The sequence below is a fragment of the Acipenser ruthenus genome, chromosome 2 (assembly GCF_902713425.1).
Source record: "Acipenser ruthenus chromosome 2, fAciRut3.2 maternal haplotype, whole genome shotgun sequence".
NCBI classification, from domain to species: Eukaryota; Metazoa; Chordata; class Actinopteri; order Acipenseriformes; family Acipenseridae; genus Acipenser; species Acipenser ruthenus.
The window spans coordinates 43,725,089-43,745,612 of record NC_081190.1 but is presented as its reverse complement, the minus strand read 5'-3'; the positions used below and the strand labels follow the sequence as shown (position 1 = coordinate 43,745,612).

General features: G+C 37.2%; 1 protein-coding gene across 1 annotated transcript in view; it reads left to right on the top strand.

The window, feature by feature from the left end:
- Positions 1-20,524, top strand: part of LOC117409381 (proprotein convertase subtilisin/kexin type 5-like) — a 182,371-nt gene that overhangs the window by 121,996 nt on the left and 39,851 nt on the right. The window contains exons 21-22 of the mRNA XM_058996278.1: positions 3,838-3,940; positions 8,850-8,986. Of these exons, the coding sequence (XP_058852261.1) occupies positions 3,838-3,940; positions 8,850-8,986 (240 nt within the window). The remainder of the gene's footprint in view (positions 1-3,837; positions 3,941-8,849; positions 8,987-20,524) is intronic.

Here is a 20,524-nt window from a genome sequence, read left to right as displayed (position 1 = left end):
CTAATGTACAGTTGTAGAACAAGCACCAAGAACATACATTTTTTGAACAGTAGTTAAGTGTATTACAGTACTACACCCACAAGTATCACTAGGCCACAATGTATTCAAACAGTGACACAAATGAACAGAAGAACCCTGTGCTGTTTGTATCACAAGCTGTAGACCTTTCAGTACCATCCTGTATATGGCTGTCTGTTATAAAACAGGCTGTATAACAGATACTGCTTTGTCAAGATACTTTCTCACAGCAGAAACCGAGGTAATTCTCTGCTGGCACCATCCTAACATCTTTGGCACATCAATCAATCATAATAGTGTTGTGACTGGAGCAATGCAGTTTTAAACTTCAAGTGTAGGGTGATTAAGTGATGCAGTCATTTGTTTGTCTTTAAATGTCCACACAAGGTACCTAACTCAAAAGGTTTCTTAAAGAAAGTTGGGACTTCATATTAACAAGACTAGATTCTTCAGAGCGGTCACAATAGACAGATGGTCGTTCTATATCGGTGGTCTTCACAGGTTTGACTGGCAGATCACCTGAACAATGATTACAAAACACATTGGGCAGTCCCCATAAAAGCTGCGATATACATATAACATCACAAAAATATTTCTTGATGGAGCGTGATTCCCTTTTATACAGTTATGCACACTACCTACTGTATGCAAAAAGATGGCAGACCCAGAACAAGCCATGAAGGACATGAGGTCCATGGGTATCCAGTTTCCCCTATGTGAAGCAGTAGAAATGGATAAAAAGCATGTGCTCTATGACACAACGCCTATGAGGACACAGACAACTATGGATACCAGAATGGAGCCCTGGCCAAATCATTATATAATTGTAGGCAGACCACTCAATGAACATATTTCCACTTGGTCTCATATTCCACCCCCTAAACTCATTTTTTGGGTGTAAACTTTAATTGAATATTTAGAGAGTTTAGGTGTGGCTACCGTGACAATTTATGTGCAAAGGCAAATTGAGCCCATGCATTGATTGGCAGGTTTACAAGTCTGAATAACGTAGTTGGCAATGTGTTATGTTCTCTGTCTATTGCACCCTTCTGCTTCACTAATGTCATCTCAATTGATTTGCATAAGGGTGTATTGTATACATATGACTTCACATCCTTATGGCCTGTTATGAATCTCTCTCCATCAAACTCAATTCATACTGTGATAACAAAAAGGTTGGACTGAGAATGATTTGTATTCTGTATTGTGTGAGCATCATTTTAATAAAATAACCTTTGATAAATATATATATTACATAAAGGGATAGAAGCATTATATAATACAAAGGGATAGAAGCATTCTATAATACATTTTGGGATGATAGTTCCATCAATTAAAACAATGAGGCAACAATGTTATAATCTGATTAAGTATCTCTTTAAATTGTCTTGATGTAACTGCTGTTCAAAAGGGGACTACCAAGGGGAGGACAAGATGGATGTTAGATACACAGAATTATTATTATTATTATTATTATTATGAGCAAATGGAAATGTTGATTGGTTTTATTATTTTAATATGCTTTGTGTTCAGTAAATGAATATGTTCAGATTACCACATGCATGGTTGGTACTTCACATACAGTATCATTACAATGTGGATTTTACATGGACATGGAATAACAGAATCATTGGTGAAATTAAACCAATACTTTTTTTTTTGCATATTTTCTTTCATGGTCCCTGTAGTGTACATACTGGAAGTGTAGTACTAGATCAGCCTCAGGACTATTGAAATGTTACAAAAAACTCCAAACAGTACCTTATAGTAAGTCATATTGGAGGAGACAGACAAATAGATATGTCTGCTATCAATCATCCTGCTCAGTCTGTCGCTGAATTATCATTTCGAGTCTAAGTTGGTTTAACATCCACTAGCCTAATTGCCAATACTCTGAAGGCTACTGTTGCATTATCTAACACCTACAGCATAAATCATTGACAGCCCACAAGAACAGGTTCTTTTGGGCTGCTTCAAATCTTCAACTTTTAGATTGTCATTCAATTATATTCCTACAATCTCTTGCATTTGTAGAATGACCAATGATATAACACCACATCGTCAGATAACAAGCCTTAATACTACCACTTTGACAAGAGATATTATGAACAAGATATTATAAACAAATAGTATTAGAATTTAAACAAATATATTTCCACTTATCTGCCTATCAGCTAATAAATGTAACAACAATCATTTCAACTTTTTATATACTCTTCAGGTTCAGAATAAATATTGTTTATGTTTTATATTAATTGGAAATTATAATATCTTGGGCATACCTTATAACAGTGACAATCACCAGTAATTGTTGGCTGGTTAAAATAAGTGTTTTTGTCAGCTTTTACATTGTTAGATACAGTACTTGCATACTGCAGGTGCTAGTATAGTTTAAGCTAGGTAATCGAAGGAATGTGAATCCCCTTTCATCTTAAGAACTCATTGGGGAACAGCTTTTATCTTTGAGTTCATCAACAGGTCATATATATATATATATATATATATATATATATATATATATATATATATATATATATATATATATATATATATACACACACACACACACATCTGCTTCGACCTCTTGTAACTTGAGGAAGAGGCTTTACATATATTTCTACGTAAGTGGATGAAAAAGCATATCTTGACAATATCCTTCATGCAGTACTACCAGGCATTTACAGTTAAAAGTTTTGAATATACTTTATTTTCCTAGAGTCCTGGACTGACAGCACTGAATGAATAAGTAAAAAAGTATTTGGATACAACATGTACATAAAATCAAGTTTAAGTAACACTGCATATTAACAGGGCAGCAATTACCAGTTTAATTGTTATAAGATATTACCAAAAAATTCCTTAATTTTATTACCCTAACCCTATCCTCAATACTAACCTTATTACTGTGTAATAATTACTGGTAATTGTTTAATTATAAAGCATGACCAATATTTATTGTGAACCTCAAGAATACATACCCAGTGAAAGTGATTGCTACATTTATTAACTGATAGTCTTTGGCCGAGAGTACAGCAACAATTCTTCCCTTGGCCATTATGGATGTAATGCTTTGGCGTTTTATTGCTATGGTCTGTGTCAGGCAATATTGAATGAATTCATGTTGACATGTATGGGGCAAGCTTCCATTTTCCAAGACTCATTGCTGCTTGCCAAAGTCTGGTGTTGGAAAACAATGAAAGTAGTCTGCCTGGACTCATGCATCAGACATACTACATTTTCCATGTCTACAGGTATCTACTTGGCTGTGGATCAAAGGGAAAAAAAAATTCTGGAAGTGCTCTCCCCTTTTGCACTTGGTTATACAGACAAACATTATGCTAAGCAAACTACTATATTATATTATTGTTATCTTAAATGACATTCATCTCTAGATGTGTGCTTTTCCATATATTTTATTTTCGTATTTACAGCCTTTCTGTTCATTTCATTTCATATGTTTTTAATAGATTGCATATGTACCATGTTTCATGCATCTGTTTTTGGAGTGAAAATGTGGCATAAACTCCTAACTCAGGATAACTGAGATAAAAGGTTTGGTGTGTTCATAGCTGCCAAGTGGATGGTAATCAAAACGTTTTGGCGAGTTCACCTCAGACTAAGGCAGAGATATGAGGTTAGAAAATGAATTCAGTTGAAGCAATAGTAGTTAAAACATGTTGTGGGGCGGGGAGGATTCCTAACCTAAGATATAAACATTTAAATATGTATACCACCTAGTAAGGAAATATTGATTTGACTGCTTACAATTTGATGTGTCTTCATTTTTTTATTTTACTTTTAAAATCTTCTGTTTGCTAGGAGAATACATAGATGATTCTGGAAAGTGTAACCTCTGTGATGCAACCTGTTACAAGTGTACTGGACCAGATAAGAATCAGTGTCTTAGTTGTACACCCACAAGGTAAGTCCTGTTCCTTCCTCTCCTCATCATCAACCCTCACCTCTGCCAAACATTCATACTATGAATCTCTCATCCTGTCTTCTTCTAACAACCCCTGCAACTTTTCTCCACCTTTTCCTCCATCCTTAAACCCCCACCCTCTCCCCAATCCTCCTCCACCTGATGATTTTGCCACCTTTTTCTGTTCCAAGGCTTCTGATATCCAAAAGCTATTCTCCAATCCATCTTCACCTATCCCCTCCCCACCTGACCTCACCCTGCCTTCCTGCCTCCCCCTCCCTCACTTTCAACTTTCACGCCAATATCTGATTCTGACCTTTGCTCCTTAATTGTGAACTACAGGCCAACTACTTGTGCTCTGGTTCCCATTCCTTCTCACTTCTTCCAATCTATTACCCCTGCTCTTCTTCCTTTGATCTCCTCCCTCATTAACACTTCTCTGATCACATCACCCCTATTCTTAAGAAATCTTCTCTTGAGCCTTCTTCTGCCCAAAACTATTGCCCTGTCTATCCTCCCATTCCTCTCTGCAACCCTTGAGAGAGCTATGCACCATCAGCTGGCTTCCTTCCTCACCAAGCATTTTCTACTCGATCAGTTTCAACCCAGGTTCCACAGAAGCCTCCCTCCTTTCTGTAACTCTCCTTTCTGCTTGTGTTGCTTCCCTCTCCTCCATTCTAATTCTCCTTGACCTCTCCGCTGCCTTTGACATGGTCAATCAAGCATTTCTCCTTTCCTCTCTCACTGATCTAGGAATCTCAGGCACTGCTTTTGATTATATTTCCTATTTTTCTAACTGTTCTTTTCAGGTTTCTTGACATGGCTCTCTCTCTTCTCCTCACCCTCTCTCTAAAGGTGTACCTCAAGGATCTGTCCTAGGACCTCTTCTATTCTCATTCTATACCCGCTCACTAGGTACTCTCCTCTTTTGGCTTCTCATATCACCTATATGCTGACGATACTCAGATCTTTCTCTTTTTTCCTTCCTTTGACTCCCATATCTCCTCCCACATTTCAGATTGTCTCTCAGCAATCTCATCTTGGACACATTCACATCACCTCAAACTCAACCTTTCTAAATCCAACCTCCTTTACTTTCCTTTAACTTCTCCTCTCTCCTTTGACCTCTCTATCTCAGTCTCCCTTGATGCTATCAATCTTTCTCCTTCTCCTTCTGCAAGAAACCTAGGTGTTGTTTTGGACCCTTCCCTCTCATATTCTCAACACATCTCTTCACTAACACATACTTGTCATTTCTTTCTTAGCAACATCTATATAATCCACCCTTTTCTATGTTACTTCACTCAGCTCCTGGTCCAAGCTTTTGCTCTTTCTAGATTGGATTATTGTAACTCTCTCCTTGCTGGTCACCCTGCTTCAGCTATTTGCCCTCTTCAACATATTCAAAATTCTGCTGCCTGTCTGGTATTTTCCCAACCCCACTACTCTCATGCTACCCCTCTGCTTCGCACTCTCCACTGGCTATCTGTCTCTGCTCGCATCCAGTTTAAGACCTTTGCTCTTGCCTATCGCTCTTTTCATCATACTGCCCCTTCCTATCTCCAATCCCTGTGTCTCCTTATATTCCCTCTCACCCTCTCCGCTCATCCTCTACTGGCCGACTTGTTATGCCTTCTCTTCACTCTCCTTCCTCCCATGCTCGCGCTCCTTCTCTTCCCTTGTCCCCCTGTGGTGGAACCAGCTACCGGTTATCCTCAGGACTGTTCAGTCTTTTACTGCTTTTCACCGTCTTCTCAAAACCCACTTATTCAATCTTTATTTGTAAATTCTTATTTATTTTTTTGTATTTTTTTTATTGATAATTATTGTATAAATGTGTTCAGCTGCAGGTTTGATGAGAGACCACAGACACACAGAGTTTCTAGGAATTCGACATTCGACATTCGCCTTTCATTATGTCTCATGAATTATACATAACTATGTTCTCTTCTGTATCAGTGTCAATTAGGGATGGGCCGATATAAAATGTGCACGGTAGGATAACCATAAAAAAATACAGTGATAACCTTAATATCAGGATATACACAGGTCATCCTGAAAGTTATAAAATGAAGGCTTAACAAAAAAAAGGAGAACTACTATTGTAAATGAATCCATTAATGCTTTGAAATTGAGTCGATGAGGTCGTTAATGAACGCATTTCTCATTAAAAAGCGTAATTGTCGCAGGTCAAGTAATCACTTCCTGTTTCAACAACTAGATAAGGGGGACTCGTTAATCACAATGCATGTTAACGAGATCTTTAAAAATGAATGGAAGCAATAGTTATGGAAACTACTAGCGTACAGGGTGACCGGTGCGATCCACCGTCTAAAACAATATTTGCGCCGGCTATTAAGATTAGTTTTGGGTATTATGGTACCTCCCCAAAAAAGCGTATTCCTTTTGTTATGAGATACTGGGGGAGGGGGGTTGTCATGTATAGAGGCTGTCTCCTTTAAGAAGAAAGGCATGCAGCGGTATATAAGCTGATCCCTTATCAGCGGACAGCAGAAGATGAAAGGTAGAGGAAGATCTGAGGAAGAGAGTTTGGAAAGTCAGTGCGACAAACTTTAAAAAGAAATTTGGGTCAGACTCTAATACTTGGTACCACTAGGCACTGTAACATTTGTTCAAGTTTATCTTTGTTATGAAAAGTTATTTTATTGAGGTTCATTTTTTTAAATAGTTGGTGTTCTGTCAATCACTCGTCTGCTTGCAAAGGTTAAAGTACAAAGGCGCTTTTTAAATTTACATTTTACTACTTATGCAGTAGTCTCCGGCTAAGAGAACACCCCTTGGGAAACAAGCAGCGTGTTTTTATAGCAGAAGTGTTCTCTAATACGGAGTTAGCCACCAGACACAATATGAATCAATCAATCAATAAATACATATGTATTACTTGTCATGACATATGTGCATCAACATATGAAATGAACTGAATAAGTACACGCAAAACAATAGACAAGTCTAAGTTAATAAACTATAATAATAAAGTAACACACAAACTAATGTTAACCCTTTAAGGAGTGGGATCATGTTAACACGATCATACTGAAGTGGGCTTCTAGGACTGCAATTGTGTAAACACAATAAAAAAGCACTTTGTTTTGATGACTTACAGGACCATGTACTTTGCAGTACAGGTTTGAAACACATCAATGGATAAGGGAGGGACTGACGTTCACTTCCTGATAGTTTTTTTTTTTCATGTGACATCACTGAGAGGGGCATTTAGTGTCCAAAAGGCGAAGACAGTTTACAGCAGCCTGGCAGAGACAAAAGCAGATGCATAACATCACAGGAACTTGTTTAGAGCCAATAAAAAAAGGGGAAACTGTAAATCTGATGTATTTGACTTATAATTATATGATTCTGTCTCATGTGTTTATATATATAAACACATGAGACACATGAGGAGGTCTGATTTGGAGAGGTTGAGTTTAAGATGATGCAAGTGCATCCAGGAGGAAATGTCCGAGAGGCAGGTAGAGATATGGGACAAAATGTCGGAGAACAGTGGGGGGAAAGGAGAGGAAGATCTGGGCATCAGCAGAATAGAAAGGATACGAGAAGCCATGGGGGAGATGAGGGGACCCAGGGAGTGGGGTTACAGAGAAAACAGGATGGGTCCCAGGACTGAGCCTTGGGAGACAGCTGTTGAAAGTGAGCAAGAGGCAGAGGGTGAGCCATGCCAGGACACCCAGTACATGTGCTCGGAGAGGTAGGACGAGAGTCCCAGGTCAGTGAGGGACAGTATATATTCACACAGTCCTTTATAATTATATGTCCCACCCATCCTAGCCCTAAACCAATAAATGGAGACATGGCTCGTGGTCATGGCTTTGACCCACACAGAAAAAAAAAAAAGATTGGTGATTGGACGGTCGAGATGACATCGATCATATACGATTGATTTTAAAACGCTCCGTGTCAAGGGGTTAAGTCGCAAATCCTGAAACATCACTCAAATTACTTTTGCTTTTGTAATCGGGTGAAATGTTCCATACAGTAAGAAAATATAAATTGGATGCAATAAATAATGTATTTACATTAAGATAGCATGAGTCTAAAAGCATAACAGTTTTGCATAGTTGTTATGCCATGAGGAAAATACGGTAATTGTCTTCTAACTTATCCACTGAGAACACCAGGTGTCTGCTGCAGTCCGCAAGATATTATTTCACAATGTCCCTTTGGGATTCTGTAACTTTCCATTTCAGCACAATTATGTGTGCTATTTAAAATGTTTACAACATCAAAAACATCAACCTTACGATAAAACCATAATAACTAACAATGATAAACTTTTTATTAAAGCCAACGTAAAAATGATCCAAAGGGACTCGGTATAACTTTGTCACTTTGCATTTTCTGTAGACTCTTTTGTGTTTTTTACCTTCATGTTTCTTTTGCAAGTAAGATATGTATCATTTTTTGACTTGAGAAACAGTACACAGGATAATCTGCAAATACTAAAGAAAGAAACAATTGGTCCAAATTAATTTTATTATTCACCAAAACCAGCCGATCAATACTTTGCAATGATGAAAGCAAGCAGTCTGTAACTGTTGAGTCAGCCAATCACAGCCTATCAGCTCAACTGGAGCTCAGACAGCATCTTTTAACAACAAACCGTGACAGGGACATTTCAGTCCTATTGCTCCCTTCCGATATCTGGCACTGTCCAGATAAACTATAAGCAGCTCTGACAAGTACAAAAGTTATTTGTTTTTTTTCCTCTAATTGTGTAAGTGATCCTTTATGCAGCACTCAAAACATAATAACATAATCATCACAAGAGCATGTCATTTCTTTTATTTCTGAGTTTAGCACTATTGAATGTTTAATAGTTATGGGTGATACGGTGAAACGTTACTGAGGCCTATTTTTTTATTTTCATCCTTAGGTACTTTGATGATGGCCATTGTATTATTGTTTGCTCCAAGGGGAAGTTTCAGTTAAATGGACAGTGTCACTTGTGCCACCACACATGCAAACAATGCAGTGGGGGAGAACCGTACAACTGCACAGCCTGTGACAAAGGTATGGCCATTTTTCTGTTTTCAGGGTAATAATAAAAGGGCACTTCGAAATATAGATCGATTTATAACTACAAAATGAACTACACTCCTTTTCTAATATTTACAACATGTACTATTTATTTGTGAGGATAACCAAGTTGTTACCAACATGTAATGAGTTTCTCGTATGAGAATTTCTCATAATGTAGTTCTAAATATAAATTTACCCACCACTTTCACATGATAAAACTAATGATATGCAAATGGGGGGGGGGGGGGGGTAAGCCTGAGTTGTGAAGACTGTAATGTGTGCAGTGCTTTATTAAAATAAATTTGTAAATGACTTGGCTGGAGGCAGACAATAATTAGATGTTAATTAAAGATTTGCAGATGTGAGTGTAATGTGGGTACTCCATATAAAAAGTGAGGAGTGTGTAGCTGGAAAATAGTATGCTCTTACTCTATAAGCTTGTAATGCAATGCAGAGATACATTCAAATGCCACTATTTAACAATATATATATATATATATATATATATATATATATATATATATATATATATATATATATTGGATACAAGTAGATTTCCAAGCATTTGTTTCTGTTATCAAGAAGTACAAGACTCTTGGTACTGTCACAACGCTCCCTCGGTCTGGAAGAAAGAAGGTTCTTTCACCAAGAACAACTAGAAGAATTGTGAGGAAGGTTAATAACAATCCGAGATTGACTGCCAAAGATATTCAAAGTGAATTGGCTGCAAGTGGGACTGAGGTTTCCATTTCAACCATAGGTAGAGTATTGCATGGTGAAGGTCTCAATGGTCACAGGCCAAGGAAAAAGCCACTCTTAGGAAAACGGACAATCACTTGAAGTTTGCAAAACAGCATTGTAATGATGGATAGGAGGAGTTCTAGTCAAAGGTTTTGTGGATTGATGAAACAAAAATTGAGCTATTTGGTCACGCTGATTGTCATTACGTTTTCTTGTAACGACTATCAGCGTGATCTCTTGTAACTTTTTTTCCACATCCACAAACTTTTGCTACAAAAGATTTTTCCTATAATTATTTGTTTGCGAGAAATTTCTAGAAATTATAAATTTCCATTGGGGTATGTAAACTTTTGACTACAACTGTAGTGTTGTAAATCGAACCCTGACATTGACATCGATGATCGTGCACATTCTAACGATGATTATTGATCATTATCGAGTTAAAATGCTTAAAAAAAAAAAAAACTTCCCTCACAGTAACAGTTTAAAGGGACAGTAAGTCCTATTTTTATAGAGCATGGTATAAAAAACTAATTCAAACAAATCACAATGTTTTAGGCACGTTTGATAAATACATTGGCATTTAAATATAGCACTCTCCAATTTTCATATTCCTGCTGTAACTGGCCTTTGCCTTGTTTTGTGTAAAATCTGAACTAAACATAACGGTAAATTAAGAAAAAAAATCTCAATCAATCCCACTGTCCAAAGGAGAAGAAAAACAAGGTTTGAAAACTACATTAACATTATGGCCTATTCACATGGAAATAATTCGATCTCTGATTTTTTTTTTTTTATTTGGTGTTGGTTAGAATTTATGAATTATGCGTCCCAGCTTCTGCTAGCGAAAGCAGCAGTCCCTTCCAGTGTGCTGCGGCTGCAGAGATGCAGTTCACTTTGCTGTTATATTTTAATCAGAACTTTACATCACTTTGCATAGCCACTTAGATTTGCATTATCTTCAGTGAATACAACTATATCGTCATTTTTCCAAACAGTACATTAGAGGTAAGGTGACCAGATTTTTATGTCCTTAAACTGGGCAGTATGGAAATATTGTGAATAACTTCCAAGCCACGGGGAAGCTTAGAGGTTTTTTTTTTCTTACTTTGGCAATGTTTGATCTAATATCATATTGAAAGTGAATGCAGAGACTCATGGATACTCATAGTGGAATATTTTACTTTCAAAAACTTTTGTGAATAAATTATCTTATTGTCCTTTTAATTTCATTTCTACACAAGAAGTATATTTATTACGTTACACAGTAGCAATTCAAGACTATCAAATTACAAGATTCTATTTTATTGCTGATTACTGCTGCAAATCTCCTCCCTTTTCTGCCTAAGAAACTGCATCTTCTCTCTTTGATTTCCATTTTCCATCTCGCTCTATCTCTATCTCTATGCTATCCTCCAGTGTCCAATTTGCAAATCAGGCCCTTCCTGTATGAAAACATTACATATATCAGTATTTCTGTTTATAAATGGTTACTTCATAGAATATTTATTTTCTTACCATTTAATATGACATGGTATTCGTTCCGTATATATTTTTTTTCTATTGCAGTTTCTGCTTGGACCATTAGTGTGCTGTGATTAATAGATACTAGAATTACTTTCTACTGTTAAACTATTACTATTAAAAGTGATGAAATGTGTTAACTGTCTTCATTTATTGCAAACTTTTGACTGTGTGCAATAAATTAAGCCCACTAATCAGCTTTTCTGAGTTCAGTTTAGAAGCTGCCCTGATTGCAGAAACAGGAATTTCCTTCTGAAGTAGTTATTAAGCATGGTAAATAGTAATCCATGTACGCAAACCCTTTCTCCAAATAGTTATATTTCCTAATCCCCCTTTAACATGCTGTAAACTGACGGGCATCGCTTAATTTCATGATGAAATTTCCTGCCTATTCCATTTTTCGGTACCCATCAATGCTCATGAGAAAGCATCTGCTGACAATCTAAATTAGATAACTACGCATTTTACCAAGGCTAATTTCTTTGCTGATCTTGGCTGTTTATTTTTTGGAGTCAACAGTATAGGCTGAGACATAGATCAAGCTGTAATAAAATTAAATCGTATTCCTTTTCTAATCAAATGAAAAGTCACTACTTATGAAAGGAATACTATTTAATCTTCCTTAATATAAACACAAGCATTAGCCTATGTAAAATACACAGAGAAGCTTTCAGATTGTCAGGAGTGGCTTTCTCATTATCATTGATTGGTACTGAAAAACTGCATTGACAAGGCAGGAAATGTCATCATACAATTAACGTTAACAGGTTCCTTTCTGTTTTAAGTGATACCTGTCGGCTTAAAATACGTTAAAAAGAAAATTGGGAAATAAAACTATTTGGAGAAAAGGGATCAACCCCACCCCGAGTCCCCCAGTAATTTGAGACCTGACATTTGCCTCTTTTGCTTAAGGAAAAACATATTTTTTATCAATGTGTTGTTTTTCTTCTATTAAACTAATAGCTGTGATAAAGTAAAATACTTTATAGCTATCACACATATGCAACAGATAGCATTAATCTTGAATACCAATACACTCCATTTTCTATTTTCTTATGCTTTACATGATAAAATACACTTCTATAACACATTTAACACACAAATAAAAATAAGGGGTCACCAAATTAGTAAGAGATGTATCCTGCTCTGAGGCAGCTTATTTAGATATTTTAAAGCAAGGTCAAATGAAACAAGGGTGTGATTCTTTTTTTGTAATTTTAAACTACGGTATTTGTATCAGATACAGTACTCAACTATCAATGTACATTTTTTTAAAGAAATTAAATCGGCACCTGGAGACCTCAAACTATTCTCTTTCATTATTGCTAAAAAATATAAAATGTACACTTAAAGAAATAAATGTTCTGAAAATTGTAAAATGTTTTTACAACATGTTTTTCACAAATGTGAAAATAACTTCATAAATGTTGTATTATTCACTAACATACATTTCTTAGAGGCTTACCTGTGGTGAACTAAAAGTAAATATATTTCGATTTCAATACAAAATATGTTTCCAAATACATTTGTCATATTTTACAGCCCTCCTACTATTGTGATGGGCTATTTTGAAGTGTTCAAACCAGGACAAGCCTCAGTGTATGAGAAGTGAAAGTAACAAAAAGTAAATATAATGCAAACTCATCTATTAACAAAAAAATCATCTATTAACAACAAAACAGCATACTTTAAATTGAAATTCAATTTACTCAAGGAAAAAAAACAGCATACCTTAAATTGATATTCAATTGACGCTAGGGTGCACAAGATCTTTATTTGAGCTGTGTACTTTTGCTCCACAGTTAATTTAAATACGTTTTATTTGAACTGTGCAAGCACAAAGTGTCAATCATTCCCCTCAGCCTCGCCCACTTCCATCGAGGAAATCGGGGCTTGCTCTTGCTGTCTGCCGACACGTTCAGCTAATCACAGCTAACTTTAGTTGGAACCCAAAACTGACACTCAACAGATGAGTTCTGTATGGAGGCTCCGAGCTTCACAGAAGGACTGGGCTGAAGTTATTCCCGATTCGAGAGCTGAAGTTAGTTACTTATTTGCACACTTACCTATTGAATATTAGCTCACATTCTAAGGGGGGAATCACATAGATAGTCTGGATGTGCCACCTCAAGTAGGGTATTATTTTAAAGCTTGATAAATACATTTCTCTTCAACATAAAGTAGATTGCAGAGTGGCACAAGTAGGCATTAACAGGCTATGTTGTGAAATATACACACACACACCCTTTTCCTTCATATTAGCGCACATAGTGAGGGCTTTGCCACTTCAAGCTGAGTGTGATGTTGAAGGCTAAGCAATAGTCATGCGAATAGAGTATGGTGCATAGTGGCGTGTTGTGGCAAAGTGGTTAACAGTGTGCAGGTGCAGCGATCAATGAACAGACAGACAACGATAATCCAGGTGCAATGCTGTTTAATTTGGGTTACATGACATAACAGCGAGTCCACAACTGCGCCGACATCACTGGGAAGGACATTACAGCGCCAACCATTGCAGCGACTGCCCATAACAGCACTACGACATAACAGCACTACGACATAACCGCGCCGAACTACAATTCCCAGAAGACTCTGCGAAGTTCACAAAAGTGTCACTTACCAGGAACTCGGACACACAATGCAGTCAGAGCAGCGTTCACCACAGATTTTCTGATTGCTGAAGGCTATAGTCTTTTTTTCCACTGCTCCCATACAGCTCCATCATAACTAGACTGGTAAATACGATAAGTAAAACCTCCATACAATAAAAGCGTGTTTCCATGAACATTTTTTATGTAGTTGGGCTGCATATCGATTATTTTTTTTCACTTGTTGAAGAATGATATTCAGCACGTGTTTTGATATATATATATATATATGTATATTTGTATACGATTACTCCTCCACAGGACATCCAGGATTGGGGACCGATACAAGGACATGACGTGTTTGGATTTTTTTTTTTAAATATATATTTTGTACAGATTTGTTTTTTAAATAAAGAGTTTTGGTGGAGACCCTGCTACCTGGGCTGCTGTTCTGTTTATAGCTGCCTCCAGGTAGCCGAGGACCAACGCCACACCTTCCTCCAAGGTGTTTGGGGTATGTTCCCTCTCATATGCATCCCATCGCTCCCTGTCCATCAGCCACAGGATCCGGATGGCTATGGGCATAGACTGGGCCTCCAGCCCTGCACTGTCCAGGATCCAGTCCCGCAGCCTGATAGCGTCTTCTGCCATTGCCTTTTTTTTCCCGCAGTACTCTTTCTGGTCTTGGGGGCGCTGTTATCCCGCTTCTGACAACCACGTGTGACAGGCTAGCTGCAGGGGTTACATCAGGCCAAAAAGAAACACACACAGGAGACAGTACTCGGGTTGAAACTGAGTCGCTGCGGCGCTCAGTATGTTTATTGTAAAATAAAAGGTAAAATAAACAGGACACGCCACTTGCGGCCAAAATAAATAGACAAACAAAATGGACTAACACTTAAACAGTGGACGAACAGACAAACAAGTACAGTGCTGGTGCTTCCAGCACGTTGTAGCAATTATTATTTCCTTTAGTTTTAAATAGTTTTTACCTCCTCTCCACACCCGTTCTCCACTCATGAACACACAACCCCGAGTGAGTAAAACGTGCATCTATATATACAATTGTGCTGGGATTCAATTACCAATTAATTATTCACTTGAATCCCAGCATGTGAACTAATCTGTGAAATCCCCGTGCTCACATAAAAATAATTACTTTAAATGCACGTGAAGTGAAGTGCAATCCCCGTGCCTAAATACAATTATACATTTTAAAGAACTTGTGCTACACACACCCATTTGCAGCAATATCTATACACCAACATTTACACACTACATACAACATAAAACACAAAAATACACACAGGGGTGGGGCACATTGCCACAGTCTGTCACACATGTACAGTACTATTAAGTGCTATTTAGTATGAAAATTACAGCATTTATTATGAATTGTAAGAAAAAAAGGCCTTGTTTGATAGCAGATATTTCATTAAAAAGTCACATGTTTTGAACTAAGCAACAAATACAGTATGTGAAATATACTTATTTAAAATAAACATTTAAAGGTACAAAATCATTTAACTTAAATGCACTGTCACTCAAGTAAGAATTTTGTTCTGCAATTCTCAATGTTTTCACTTGTCAGCTGTTAGCGTCCCCCTAGCATAGTCTGAAGATCTCATGCGTCTCTGCACTAGAAAAGGGAATGCATCACTTCCTTAGCAACGGTCTTAACGACCACAAACCTGGTTCTACACAAACCAACACCATAGCGTCGCCAGTTCGTTATTATCTGTGTCGTTCATTTCCCCTGCGGTGTGCATTGCTTATTTATTTATTCGCTCCTGCAGCCTTCAGGACCAGCACTGCTATAAACGTAATGAAATGTAAAGGCATGTTTCATAACATGTATTAAGCACATACGTAATAAAAACATTATGATAGGATAGACAACAAGTAAGATATTAATTGATATAATTGCCAGCCCGGGCGTCTATTTAGAAATCAGTGTTTCAAGGATCTTTGATGTCTTTTTTTTATTTAAATTTGTTTCAAAGTACTACTATTTTTGATCCTAACGCATAAAAAATACATAAATAAAATAACATAAACAGTCTAGTCAAAGGTCCTTTTATAGTATGATGCAGTGAGATTCCAAAATGTTACTATTTTTGTATTTATTAAATATTTATTGTCCAAACAACCTCTGATATGAGCCTGAAAACTCTGCAATAGTGTATACTCAGTCAGGATTTGGTCAGTCAGGATTCGGTCAATCACCAACAAAAATAACCATTTTGCGATTTGAGTATTTACAAATTATCAAAGAATGAAATGAAAGGTTGTTTCAGTCTTTGAGCAAATTATTTTGGTGAAATGGAAAATATCAAACAAGCAAAGAACGAAACAGAAAAGAGACAGCTTTTTCGGTCTTTGAGTAAAGCGATATAATGAAATTGCGAAATGTGCTTTGTTTGAGCAAATGCACAGTTCCCGAACAGATTTTGAAGATGCTGCTCAATCTACGATTCTACATTTGTCTCTGCTGCCTCTTCTTTACTGTTTTGTTCTTTGCTTGTTTGATATTTTCCATTTTGCAATTTGAGCAAAATAATTCATAATACATGCTCTAATTTTCATACTAAATAGCACTTAATAGTACTGTACATGCCACTATGCACCATACTCTATTCACAAGACAATTGCTTAACCTTCAACATCACACCCAGCTTGAGGTTGCAAAGACCTCACAATGTGCCCTAATATGCAGGAAAAGAAGTGTGTGTGTGTATATATTTCACGGCATAGCCTGTGAATGCCTACTTGTGCCACTTTGCAATCTACTTTATGTTGAAGAGAAATGTGTGATTTCCCCCTTAGAATGTGAGCTAATATTCAATACGTAACTGTGTGAATAAGTTAAACTAAATTCAGCCTCAAATCGGGAATAAGTAACTACCTTCAGCCCTCGAATTGGGAATAAGTAACTAACTTCAGCCCAGTCCTTCTGTAAAGCTCGGAGCCCCCATCCAGAACTCGTCTGTCGTGTCAGTTTTGGGTTCAACTGAAGCTGTGATTGGCTGAACGTGTTGGTAGACAGGAAGAGCAAGCCCCGATTTCCTCGATGGAAGTGGGCGAGGCTGAGGGGAATGACTGACACTTTGTGCTTGTACAGTTCAAATAAAACATATTTAAATTAACTGTGGAGCAAAAGGACACAGCTGAAATAAAGATCTTGTGCACCCTAGCGTAAATTGAATTTCAATTTAAGGGAAGCGGTTTTTTTGTACACGGCTCAAATAAAGAACTTCCGCACCTTGGGTAAAGTGAATTTCAATTTAAGGTATGCTATTTTTTGTTCTTGAGTAAATTGAATTTCAATTTAAGGTGTGCTATTTTTTGTTCTTGAGTAAATTTAATTTCAATTTAAGGTATGCTGTTTTTTGTTCTTGAGTAAATTTAATTTCAATTTAAGGTATGCTGTTTTGTTGTTAATAGATGATTTTTTTGTTAATAGATGAGTTTGCATTATATTATTTACTTTTTGTTACTTTCACCTCTCATATCAATGCACTTGTTGTAAACATTGCAACATGGAACCAACTCCCCAGTAATGTTGTTGAAGCTGACACCCTGAGATCCTTCAAGAAGTTGCTTGATGAGATTCTGGGATCAATAAGCTACTAACAACCAAACGAGCAAGATGGGCTGAATGGCCTCCTCTCGTTTGTAAACTTTCTTATGTTCTTATGGCATCGTTGATTTCTGCAATTGTTGCCTATAGCTACACACAAAGCAAAGCTGTTTGCATGCAGATATACAAATATCATGGATGAAGAGAATAATTCCAACACAATAAAATAGTACCTGTATGAGCTGTTATTGTTAGACTACACTAGTCAAACCTCCTCGGGCAGAGTGAGGATTCAGATGAGGATAGCTGTCAGTTTGTTTCAGCAACATGGATAAACCCATATGAATGTTGACTGTTCAGTAATTCTCTAGATTTGCATGGTGCTGTACAGCTGCTTTTTAATGCTACTGGTCGTTCAACCTTGTAATTGTACTGTAATAAGTTAGATACACAGCAGCTTGCATGAAAATACAATATTCTGTTACCGGTGCTACAATGCTCTGGGAAGAAAAACGGGACGAAATGAGCGTCCCAACAGAGGTTCTGGGGACACTGGGACCAGTGTTCCAAAAGTGGGACTGTCCTGTCCAAAATGGGACGTCTGGTCACCTTAATTAGAGGCAGCCTACCCTTTCCTTCAACTGAACTTTTGACAGCGACAACTCCGGTTGATCATTTTATTTTGCGTCTCCATACTTGAATATGTATAATATCTCTTTCATACATGACTTACTGCTGACATCTCAACCAAGATATGTAGAATATCTCTTTCATACATGTATAGGCCTAATCAATCTACATACCATGTCACAACCAAAAATGCATCACATACTGGAGTGCTCAGAGAAGCGTTTCGCCCATGTGGATTTGCTTACACTTATACAGTACATTACTAAGTTCCTACCAATTTCATGGCCATGACAAACGCGACACGGACCGTGAAATTTAGTCTTCACCATGAAAACTGTCTATTTTGTGTACTTTTACCTTGCACTTAGATCCAATTAAGTTATGTGTATCGGTCCAGGTTCCTGATGTGATTATAAGCTTGTTTCAATTTCAAAAAGAAAACTGGACAGGATTTATTGATTGACACTTAACAGCAGCCAATAACCACTCCGGGCTCAGATTGGTAGATCTGGGCATCCAGGGCGGGTTTAGTATCCTAGGAGATCTCAAATGATGTTGTTAAGCGAGTGAACATTTTGCAAGTGCACAAAATTAATTAAAAAAAATCTACAACAATTACTGCAGCGGATCATGTACGATAATTTTGCATTCTACTGGTGGCAAACTATTTTGTACAACCTGCAATGTTTCATTGGATCACATACGGCATTTAGACAGACAGCAATCAAAAACGAAAAAGGTTGCGGGTAGTGCATTGCTTCAAAACGAAAAGGTAAAAAAAGAAAAAAAATTCTGAAACAGTGGCACGTAACAACGTAGTAATGTTAAATATTATTAACATAAGAACATAAGAAAGTTTACAAACTAGAGGAGGCCATTTGGCCCATCTTGCTCGTTTGGTTGTTAGTAGCTTATTGATCCCAGAATCTCATCAAGCAGCTTCTTGAAGGATCCCAGGGTGTCAGCATCAACAACATCCAGACCCTCACAAATCTCTATGTAAAAAAATGCCTCCTATTTTCTCTTCTGAATGCCCCTTTATCTAATCTCCATTTGTGACCCCTGGTCCTTGTTTCTTTTTTCAGGTCAAAAAAGTCCCTTGGGTCGACATTGTCAATACCTTTTAGAATTTTGAATGCTTGAATCAGATCACCGCGTAGTCTTCTTTGTTCAAGACTGAATAGATTCAATTCTTTAAGCCTGTCTGCATGTGACATGCCTTTTTTACCCAGAATAATTCTGGTTGCTCTTCTTTGCACTCTTTCTAGAGCAGCAATATCCTTTTTGTAGCGTGGTGACCAGAACTGAACACAATATTCTAGATGAGGTCTTACTAATGCATTGTAAAGTTTTAACATTACTTCCCTTGATTTAAATTCAACACTTTTCACTATATATCCCAGCATCTTGTTGGCCTTTTTTATAGCTTCCCCACATTGTCTAGATGAAGACATTTCTGAGTCAACATAAACTCCTAGGTCTTTTTCATAGATTCCTTCTTCAATTTCAGTATCTCCCATATGATATTTATAATGCACATTTTTATTGTCCTCTATTAAATGTCATTTGCCATGTGTCTGTCCAGTTCTGAATGCTGTCTAGATCATTTTGAATGACCTTTGCTGCTGCAACAGTGTTTGCCACTCCTCCTACTTTTGTGTCATCTGCAAATTTAACAAGTTTGCTTACTATACCAGAATCTAAGTCATTAATATAGATTAGGAATACCTAATACTGATCCCTGTGGTACTCCACTGGTTACCTCGCTCCATTTTGAGGTTTCTCCTCTAATCAGTACTTTCTGTTTTCTACATGTTAACCACTCCCTAATCCATGTGCATGCATTTCCTTGAATCCCTACTGCGTTCAGTTTTAGAATTAATCTTTTATGCCGGACTTTGTCAAAAGCTTTCTGGAAATCTAAATAAACCATGTTGTATGCTTTGCAATTATGCATTGTCGATGTTGCATCCTCAAAAAAGTCAAGCAGGTTAGTTAGACACGATCTCCCTTTCCTAAAACCATGCTGACTGTCTCCCAGGATGCTGTTACCATATAGGTAATTTTCCATTTTGGATCTTATTATAGTTTCCATAAGTTTACATATAATAGAAGTCAGGCTTATTGGTCTGTAGTTACCTGGTTCAGTTTTGTCTCCCTTTTTGTGGATCGGTATTACGTTTGTAATTCTCCAGTCTGTTGGTACAACCCCTGTGTCAAGAGACTGTTGCATGATCTTGTTTAGCGATTTGTAAATAACTTCTTTAATTTCTTTGAGTACTATTGGGAGGATCTCATCCAGCCCAGGGGATTTGTTTATTTTAAGAGCTCCTTGTCCCTTTAACACTTCTGCCTCTGTTATGCTAAAGTTATTTAAAACTGGATAGGAACAGGTCGACATGTGGGGCATGTTGTCCATATCCTCCTTTGTATAAACTTGTGAAAAGTAATCATTTAATATATTTG